Source organism: Bombus bifarius, unplaced genomic scaffold (genome assembly GCF_011952205.1).
Source record: "Bombus bifarius isolate JDL3187 unplaced genomic scaffold, Bbif_JDL3187 scf7180000010271, whole genome shotgun sequence".
Lineage (NCBI taxonomy): Eukaryota > Metazoa > Arthropoda > Insecta > Hymenoptera > Apidae > Bombus > Bombus bifarius.
The window spans coordinates 1,605,081-1,615,398 of record NW_022885586.1 but is presented as its reverse complement, the minus strand read 5'-3'; the positions used below and the strand labels follow the sequence as shown (position 1 = coordinate 1,615,398).

At 36.7% G+C, this 10,318-nt stretch overlaps 3 protein-coding genes across 7 annotated transcripts; 2 read left to right on the top strand and 1 right to left on the bottom strand.

Annotated features, from left to right (window-relative positions):
- Positions 1 to 31: 31 nt before the first annotated feature.
- Positions 32 to 3,992, top strand: LOC117216473 (cationic amino acid transporter 4). 5 transcript variants are annotated; one of them, XM_033463186.1, is made up of 9 exons: positions 32 to 188; positions 319 to 483; positions 730 to 978; positions 1,052 to 1,387; positions 1,650 to 1,896; positions 1,992 to 2,391; positions 2,538 to 2,766; positions 2,832 to 2,993; positions 3,086 to 3,267. In XM_033463186.1, the coding sequence occupies exons 2-9, from the start codon at positions 342 to 344 to the stop codon at positions 3,265 to 3,267; spliced, it is 1,947 nt and encodes a 648-aa protein (XP_033319077.1). In that variant the 5' UTR covers positions 32 to 188; positions 319 to 341. The 5 variants fall into 5 exon arrangements, 3 of the variants coding, with proteins under 3 accessions (XP_033319077.1, XP_033319076.1, XP_033319075.1); XM_033463185.1 differs by having other exon boundaries at positions 37 to 188; positions 333 to 483; XR_004489373.1 differs by lacking the exon at positions 32 to 188 and adding an exon at positions 3,713 to 3,992 and having other exon boundaries at positions 342 to 483; positions 3,086 to 3,320.
- A 1,531-nt stretch (positions 3,993 to 5,523) lies between these two features.
- LOC117216476 lies at positions 5,524 to 6,320 on the top strand. Its single transcript, XM_033463189.1, has 2 exons — positions 5,524 to 5,824; positions 5,959 to 6,320. The coding sequence occupies exons 1-2, from the start codon at positions 5,687 to 5,689 to the stop codon at positions 6,127 to 6,129; spliced, it is 309 nt and encodes a 102-aa protein (XP_033319080.1). The 5' UTR covers positions 5,524 to 5,686; the 3' UTR covers positions 6,130 to 6,320.
- Positions 6,321 to 6,617: 297 nt separating this feature from the next.
- Positions 6,618 to 10,113, bottom strand: LOC117216474 (acetyl-coenzyme A transporter 1). Its single transcript, XM_033463187.1, has 8 exons — positions 9,280 to 10,113; positions 8,927 to 9,216; positions 8,690 to 8,844; positions 8,423 to 8,616; positions 8,172 to 8,356; positions 7,979 to 8,096; positions 7,676 to 7,891; positions 6,618 to 7,600 (listed from the first exon to the last, which is right to left on the bottom strand). The coding sequence occupies exons 1-8, from the start codon at positions 9,487 to 9,489 to the stop codon at positions 7,421 to 7,423; spliced, it is 1,548 nt and encodes a 515-aa protein (XP_033319078.1). The 5' UTR covers positions 9,490 to 10,113; the 3' UTR covers positions 6,618 to 7,420.
- Positions 10,114 to 10,318: the final 205 nt, after the last annotated feature.

The following is a 10,318-nucleotide window of genomic DNA, read 5'->3' as shown; positions in this document are numbered from 1 at the left end:
TGAGTGACATAAATAGTTCTATCACAGCTGAATCGATCGAATATCCGAGCCTGCGTGTTAACGGAGGCGCCATGCGACTTCTCCGTAGATTTCAGCGTCCGTCGTGAGATCGTGTTCGTCGCAGTTGAGATTCTGTCACAACGAGTCAAGCATCGAAAAATTCCGCATACGAACATAGTCAATTCCACGTAAGTACAGAAACCATTTATGAAGTCTATGATTTAGCGGAATGGCAATGCGTTTGTTAAACAAACATTTGCTTTCAAGTACTTCTTATCAGTATGATACATATACAGATACAGTATGATGTTGTAATAGGAATCTGTTTAAAAGAAATCAGAATGCCATCGGTTCGCCGAATGATCCTCGGGCACGTTATGTCCGGCCTGTGTTCCAAAATGAATCGCACGAAAAAGCTCCAAGGTGATTTACTGGAAACTCCAATGAAAAGATGTCTTTCCACGTTCGATATTACGTTGCTTGGTAAGTATGCTTTTTCCGCTATTTTAATCGTAAGAACATGCACGACCACCTCGCGCGATATCACATACTCGTGGGCGATAAAGTAGTTTCAAAACCGGAAAAATGTTAATTGCATACGCGCGATATAACGTTGCAACCCGACGAGACGTTTATGCCTGTTATTGTCAGAATGAACAATTCTCGCGCAACTTTATGGTCTCTTTGTGTTCATGTTTACGTATGTAAATACGTGAATTTATTTTTCAGGTGTTGGTCATATGGTTGGCGCTGGTATCTACGTTTTGACAGGAACGGTGGCTCATGACACAGCCGGTCCAGGCGTAATCCTCAGCTTTCTGCTCGCTGGCATAGCTTCTTTGTTAGCTGCGTTATGTTACGCTGAATTCGGTGCAAGAATTCCAAAAGCTGGCAGCGCGTACGTTTACACCTACATCTCCGTCGGCGAATTCTGGGCTTTCGTAATTGGATGGAACATCATATTAGAGCATATGATCGGTAAAGTTATTTGTTCTCGATTACGGTCTATTCTGTCTCATAAATTTCACGGAATTTTTATGCTCGGGAATAGGTGCGGCGTCCGTGGCCAGGGCATGGAGCGGATACGTTGATTCTCTAGCAGGAGGAGCAATCAGCAATTACACCCGCCGAATAATGCACGGGTACACAATGGGGGAGCCACTTGGAACTATACCAGATTTTTTAGCCGCTGGACTATGCCTAGCTTACGCGATGTTGTTAGCATTGGGCGTTAAATGTTCGGCAACGGTTAATTCTTTGCTCACTATCGTAAATTTAGGCGTGATGGGGTTGGTAATCGGTCTGGGGATATATTATGCGAAACTTTCTAATTGGAGCTGTGAGAATGGAGGATTCTTGCCGTACGGATTCAGCGGTGTATTAGCAGGTATTTTTGGACCTATACATGGAGGGAAAATCGTATAGTACTAGCCATTCTATATCTTCTTTACTATAATGTGGATTGGTAAAATTTAAATATTTAAACAATTATTTGTAGTATAAATGAAACTTGATAAAAATAGGAAGCAACTAATATCATTCAACGTTAATATTTATCTTTGCTCTGTACTGGACAACTTTCCTTCATACATGTTCATTTCCAATAAATTCTATTCTTCCATTCTAATACGTTTCCTATACACGAACAGGTGCCGCAACGTGTTTCTACGCTTTCGTTGGCTTCGATTCTATAGCTACCTCTGGCGAAGAAGCGCGCGATCCTGGGTACAGTATACCACGAGCAACGCTATTTTCCATGGCAATCGTAACCATCGGGTACGTGATGGTGGGCGCCGCTTTAACTTTAGTCGTGCCGTATTGGAACATCAATCCAACAGCAGCGCTTCCCGAGGCTTTCTCATCGAGAGGAATACCATGGGCGAAATACGCGATAAGGTGAGAAAATCGTCGAATGATTCTTACCTAAAATTCGAAGCAAGAAACACCTTTGTTCGAATAATTTCTCCGTGTACAATTTTCACGCGCAACAGTGTTGGGGCTTTGTGCGGAATGACGACGACTCTCTTCGGATCCCTGTTTTCATTGCCACGGACAATGTACGCCATGGCGAACGATGGTCTACTCTTTGGCTTTTTGGGCCACGTTAGCGAGCGCACTCAAGTTCCGGTACTCAACTTGGCTATCAGCGGCTCTGTCAGTGCCTTAATCGCCTTGCTCTTCGACCTTCAACATCTAGTTGAATTTATGTCTATCGGTACTTTCTTGGCCTACACCATCGTTTCAGCGAGCGTAATTATCTTGAGATATCGCCCTGAGAAAGTTACGCCGCTGCCATCGAACGCTGGTACACCGAGCAGTTTGACGTCGCCTCCTACCGAGGGTGCGGATTCCAACAGCGATTGTAACAGCGTCACGTCCGCCGAATCCGAGGTAAAGAAAGAAGAGAGTAGGAACCGAGCATTTATAACTGTTCCAACTAGACTGTGCAAATTTATGTTCTTACGGACTAAAAGAATACAAAGAAAGTCTAGTCTTCCTATCTATCCTTTTCTTTATAATTTTTACGTTCGTTATAGCTCTTAGATCTGAGCGAGGGCACTGGCAAACTTACGTCACGTTACGTTTGGCTGGTGAATTTCCTGGGTAACTGCAAGCCTGGAGATGCGGTCACTGGTTCCGTAATGATTTATACGGCAGGTTGCATTTCTTTGTGTTATCTGTTAATACTGATATCTCAAACGTATTTTGCACCCGACTGGTGGGACTACTTCGTTCTGACAAACGTTGTTACATTATTGATTGGCAGTAAGTTTCAAAATTTTCACTCCATGTCACGCATTTGTTCTCTAACTAATCGAGCATAATCGTAGGTCTTATCGTTATCTCTGCGCACCAACAAAGTCCACCTACTGGTAAATTCCGCGTACCTATGGTACCTATAGTACCAGCTCTGAGTATCTTATTCAACGTTGGACTAATGTTTCACTTGTCGCTTTTAACGTGGCTACGATTTCTTGTGTGGATGATAGTCGGTAGGTTGATATGTCAAAGTTGCATACAAGTCAATAGTATCGTGAATACTGTTTCACAATAATATCGCACGCTCGTTATACCTTTGTTGCAGGAATGTTAATATACTTCCTGTATGGGATTCACTACAGTAAAGAAGCAGCGGGTCCAAATTCGTACTCGATCTTAATGGCGACTTCGGAAGCTGGTCGGGGTGCGAAATGGGGAGCGACGTTACGGGTTAATCAGAAAAGCGATAAAGTTCCGATCTTAAACGAGGAAGATTTCGTACATTAGAAGCATAGAGTTTTTAGAGAGCTGTGTAAAAATTATGCCAATCAACGCTGAATGTAAGTAAATTATAATACTTAGGGAATTGGAAAAATGTTACAGAATCTGACCATCGTTTTCTTACATATACCTCAATTTGAATTAGAGATTAGAGTGTCTGAGGGATCTTTGTACATACCGATGTTATGTAAAACGCTAAGCCGAATTGTATCCCTTTCAAGTCACTTTGTCTTTAAGAATTAAGCAACTGGATGCTGGAAGGATTTCAATGTAGGCAAGACTGTGCTTTTTTAGTAATTTATCTCGATTAATTTCGTCGATCGATTATGTCGTACCTTATTTGTATATCGCAATTTAGTTGAAAGTATTTCAATCCTTATATTTTATTATATTTAATTATATTTTATCGCGCACAATTTTATGGTATATACAGTCCTTTTATATTTTACAGATATATATTAATTCTCGTTGCGCATACAAAATTTCATCGTATGCTGATTGTACATTAAAACGTTTAGTTGCGTATTTATACGGATGCACAAAAAAAACAAAGTGTATCTAACGATATAGTACAATAGTAAAATTCAGTCGACTCTAAGAGAAGAGAAGGTATCATATTCTTAGTACAAATTTGATTTCTAGAAACCCATCGTCTGGTCCAGAAGAATAATAAGATATTCGGAACATTTATAAATTTGATGTTGCAATCAAAAAAAAAAAAAAAAAAAAAAGAAAACAAAAAAAGTTAAGATGTGCAGAGAGAGGGAGAATGTATTTTTGGAGACCAGATTTTGGAAAGGCATGCAGAACAATTGTCTATTTGAGCAAATTTGAATGTTCTGCTGCAAGGATCGAAACATGGTGCCTTGGGAACGGATAGACTAATTATACAGTAAGATATACGAATCTAAAAAAGCATGACAATAGATTCAGCTATTATATGGCGGGCATTAATTTTAAGATTATCTGTACACGGATTTGCTAAGCTCGTGGATTGCTCTATTGAATTTTGAAACTGCTCCCCTGAGGAAATAGAAAATATGACTATTTATCATGCCCTTTTCTCTTTGTAGTCTTCATTTATAATTTGTCTTCATTAAAAATCGATGTGTTCTACTTGTTCCACTTGTTCCATAGTATAAAACGTTTCTAGGATTGACCGTTCCTAGTCCACCAATTTATTCACGACCTCTTACGTTCAAAAGTATTTAATGCATGTTTGACGTAAAACAAACGTCGATTAATACGGTATCTCGAATTATTTCTTCCCGTATAATTTAAATAACTAATGGCGTATGTTATTTTGACAGTCCTCCGCTCAGCAGATCCAGCAAGGATCGACTACCATAGCAGATAATATAATCGATGTTACATAAGAAAGTATATACTATTGATATCTTAAAGATTACTACCGTCAAAGTGACGTAGATGTTATATAGATGAAAAATATCCTAGCAAATACCATAATATCACGTCTTAAATAAGATTTAAGGTGAACGTTTATTTACGAAGAATACATCGCTTCAGGATTACGCGAGCAACTTGCAAGGAATGCAAGTATTTGCAGACGCTTAGAAATGTTTCAAATAAGCCAAGTTATCTAAGCCAAGTTATTATACAAGAAAGTAAATATGTAGTAGGATTCATCCTTAGAATATTATGATGCAGCAAACTTTTACATGATATTTGAAACATTTCTTTCTGCCTTGAATATCTGTGAAGATTTTCGAAAACGATTCACCTTTAAAGTAGAGAGTATACATATAACGAAGAGAATATTCAATTAAAACGTTACATAGAAATTTTCTGCGAGACAAACGCCCAATATTGTATCGCAAACTGCAAGGACAACTACAATGTACGCGCAATTATCGACGCATACTGTACAGCAAATCGGTGATTGCGTGAACACACACAAAAACAACAGCCACGAGGAAAAGATTGTGAAAATATATGTGGAATTAAAATCTAGTTAGCCGTGCAACCATACTGCACTATACGTGGTTATCAAGCTCGTGTAACCGTGCATAAGAATGGTACCAAAAATTATTGTCAATGTTATGTACTATATTTGTCTTCTAATATAAAATATTTGTCATCGAAAAGTCAGATTTTCTCCAATGGCAATTAATTCTTTAAACTTCATTTTACACCACCAGCGTATCGTTTCAAGGTACACGAACACAAAATGAACCATGTGTTTATTCTTCGAGCGATATCTTTGACAACATTTCCTAGAAACAGGTGATTTTAAAGTACTTCAAATTTGATGTATCGACGTTTGATTAAACCTCCATGAGCCATTAATAATGCAGCCTGGCAGAGATTTACGAGCAAACATGGAAGTATTAACCTATATAAAAAGGTGAACCTTACACTTGAAAGCTTTAGAAGGAATTTTGAAGTCAAAGTAGAAACGTGCAACATGTTTATCAAGTTGATTCTGATCGCCACGTTCGTTAACTTCGTTTGTGTACGGAGTATCGAAAATGAAGTCCAACATTTATCGTTGTTCGTTGAGTCTCATCCCGGCACCATTATGGATACTGAATCGGCTAAAACCGTAAATATCTTGCTATGTTTCTTGTATAATTTTCCCAGAGAAAATTACATTCGGAAAGATCTATTTTTACATACCGTTAACGAACCTCTTTTTAACGGTACAAATTAAAATTAACGCAACGATATAAATCGCAGGGAGACGAGCACGTTCTTGAATTGCCTACTACAACATACACATCCTCGTTAACTGTGCCAACGGTTGCGAATCACGAGTCGATACACTCGGAATCGGCGCATCTCAAGAAAAGAGCAACAAATATCAAGGAAGACCATCGAACCGATTTACGACCTGGATGTTGTGGATAAGCGATTAAGTGAACCACCTTTCACCGACCACCGATCCTGTCCCGTAAATATCTGCTTTTAAAAAATATTTACGTGCAAATGCTAGATAGTACTTAAATGCATACTACGAATACCGTTTTATCTCTTCAGTTCCTTTCACGATGTGATAGCATATAAAATAAAAAAATGGCTATCAAGCCGCAGAAAGATAACTCTTTTTCTATCATCCCTATTTGCACTATCACATTAAATTCTACGCGATGAATTAAAAAAATATGGATATGGTAAAAGCAGAGTAAAGGTAGAATACTTTGTATGGAAAACTTTTATTAACATTATGTATTCGCACATAATAAATTACAACACCCGTTCGCGAACGGTCGCAAATTTTATCGTTAAGTTATCCAAACCCAATCGAAAGTACAGATATGTAGTAAAACAATGCAATATATTGCAACATTACATCGTAATTAAAATCACCAATCTTCATGGAAGGATGAAGACATAAATAGAAAAAGACACAGTTTTATTTTTTTGGCATATCACTAGGTATAAACGACATGCTACAACCAAAATCATCAGTGCTCTATTTAAATAATTGTACAATGAATGCAGTACTTGTTCGATGTTGTTATTGTGCTAATATATGAAATAATGTTATAAAAATTATTCATATAAAATTAGGTATCAAATCTTCGACAAATACCGCTTATTATTTGTTACATTAAAAAAAATTAAACAAATAAGAACACGAAACAAAAAATATTGTGAAACTAGAAAATAATTCAGTTCATGTTGCGTTGATCAAATTGGAACACTTGGTGGACGTGTAAAAAATCACCCGAGCACGCAACCGATACGCGATCAACATACGCGTATTTACTTTGTACAATTTCTAGAGATGTACGAGAACCCAAAAATATCGAATCGGGTTGGGTTCCCGAAAGTATCTCATAATTCGGTACTGTCAGAATACCTGAGAATTTCGAAATTCTCGAAAATTTAAAAATTATATAGAGTAGAATACGAAGTAAAAATAATAACGAAATATATCATAAATATAAAATTTTATTATAGAATATTATAATTTACTATATAATTTTGTAATTCTCGAAAATCCTGATTTTTTCAAGAATCCCGAAATTTTCAGGAATCCCGACAATCTCAAATTACGGATACTTTTGGAATGCGACTCTTCTCGACTCGTCCCGAGCATCGGGTTTCCGATATGTTCGAATTTTCGCACACTTCTAACAATTTTGTAATAATTGCAGGTACCGTATTAGCAAACTGCAACACACATTCAATACTGTTATCTGTTCTGCTTCGAAAGAATAATTTTCCAAGCAGACATCGGTCTTGTTTGTAACAGATCTATTTTCCGTCGACCCCATCTGAGCCAAGCAAATCCTATAATTAAGCACAAGATACTCTCTATGTAATATCCATCAAATTGCATATTACAAGCACCATTATGCGTGTCCATGCAGAGCTGAAAACGAAAAAATTTTGTTTTCAAAAGCACCTTTTAAACAATTATCTATAAGCCGAAACAACAGACACCAACCTCCCTTTCCGAAATTGTGCTACAGTCATTTGAGGGATCGGTGCTGCATTGTCGATACGTTAATGGATCAACGAACCAAAGAGCTGCCGTTGCTGGCCAATTAGCTCCGAGATTACTTAATGTATTTAGTAATGTCATGTAAGTACCACCAACAGCTGGATCGCTAATCTTTGCAAAAAATGCCATCGATGCCACGAACATACTACTTGTGAAAACCTGTGACAAGCGAAGATGATATATATGTTTTTGTAATCGCTTACCATCATTAATCGAATTATGGTTCGTGTCGTGTCGATATCTCACCTGGTGTATCAAATATAGAGCAATTAAAACTATGAAGTAATAGGCTGGAACATGTCCCCCTGTTACGATATATGGTGTCACATATACCAAAACTGCTGCTACTAATCCAAAAGCCAGTCTAGAGAATCAATTACAAATATTTATTATATGCCTATTTGGAATATTCTATTTTATACATTTGTCTTCTAATCACCTATAAGGCATTGCCATTATGTATACATCCATGGGCCTTGGACCTACTGTATACTTTGATATTGCTAATGGTAATAGTATTTGTAATGGAATCATAGGCACAGCCATAAGAGCAAACTTTTCTTTTGGTATACCAGCTTCTACTAGCTTCAAACCTGTTACAGCATCACAAGCAGAAAACCCTATCTGCAATTGATGCAGAATTAAATTATTATTACTAATATAAATGTGAATTTTATTATATTTACTAACCTTAGCAGTTAACAAAAATATAATGATTGTTTTTATAGATGGTAATTTGACGATATTCCAAAGTAATTTGTATGCATGTTTGATATCTGTATTCAATTCTTCGTCTTTGTGCATTTTCTCTGAATCTTCATGTTTAAACAAGGCAAGTAAAGTAGTAATAATTATAAATACCCATCCCCAGAAATAAAGAAAATCTATAAAAGTGAATAGTAAATCACAATTGTGCCTATGTCAACTTTTTAAATATTAATGCTCAAATTACTTTACCAGGCAGAGTCAAAATGCCTTCGTTGGAAGGTGTAGATCTTAAATAACTGTTACAAAATTCAGGGGATTCTAATGCCATAAAAAGTACATAACCAATAAAATATCCAGCAGTTTGTCCTACACTGTTGCAAGTTGATGCATATCCCACGTTACATCTAAATATACAAAACAGAAATATAGACTTATTGAAGCTACTATTAACTCATATAGTCTTACAATTACAAATTATATCTATACCTTTTTAACATGGTCAGTGCCCATCCATCTACTACAATATCTTGAGTTGCAGCCAAAACATTTAGTACAAAAAATATTACAGTCAACATTTCTATGTTTGGTTTTATTGTTTTACTACCCAACCATTGATTTACATGGCTGGATAATAGCAGCATGAAAAATCCCATTAAATATTGAGTTGGAATTAGCCACGTTTTCCTTCTTCCAAATCTTTGTGAAAACACGGAGTCTACTATGGGTGCCCAAAACAGTTTCAAAGAAAAGGGCCATTGCACAAAACTAAATTCAGCCTGAAGGTACAACAACATTTGTATATTATTTGAAGCAATTCCAATATAAATCTAGGAAGTTACCTGCTGACGATATGACACATCTCTGTTCTGAAGTAACATGGGTATAGAACCACATAACCCCAATGGTATTCCTTGTAACAGATATAAAAATAAAAGAATAGCTATATTCTTTTCGTCACCTCGTACATCCGAACGTTCGTGGACATGCTTCGACTCGTGGATTCCATCTTCCACGTTGTCATCCTTATTCATTTTCCTTCTAGTACCCATGAAGAACGATATGAGAGATCAACAACAATCTCATGCACCTTACTTTTTTAATCTCCGCGGTAATCGATGATTTTTTTATGCGAGCGTCGACTCTTTAATTTTTAACGCTTACTTTTAACAACGTTATCAAGCATCCCATGGATTATGCGATAATTATCGATATATTGTTCCAAAATGCTCCAACGTAGATCCTCCGATCAAATGACATACAAACATTTCTGAACGAGAGAGTCACTCACACAATAACAAAATGAATTATTTATCTTATGACAGTTGTATCACTATTGACGTAGTCATTGCCGATATAACCTTAACTTTACATATATAAAACGATATTATACTTGTACGAGGAATTGACAGACGAGGTTCTAGTAAAAAATAAGTATTCCCAAGTATTTTACATTTATATTACGAGCAACAGCAGCCGAATAGTTATGAACTCAAATTGTTTCGTTTTTATCAAAATTGTTCAGCTGAGAATCATATACAAAAGTTCGCAGCAACTCGTAAATGCCACGTTGTTTCTCATTAAGGACACGTCAGTTATATTCTGTCTTCTTCAATCTTAAAGCCACGTGTGAAACCTTTATTGCTAAAACTAACGATTTGATAGAAGAGCAAATGTATATACACTGGGTAGATGCATATGTGCGAATCGTCAATTCATTGCAATGCTTATATAGAAACCCGCCTTTTACTGAGGCCGATATTTCTAGGTATAACAGTAAATTACTAACGGGATTAGAATACTGTTATTTAAGAAAATAACGTTATTTAAGAGATTCAAGAAATTATGTAATATTATGTGTACCCTCAAACAATAACTTAT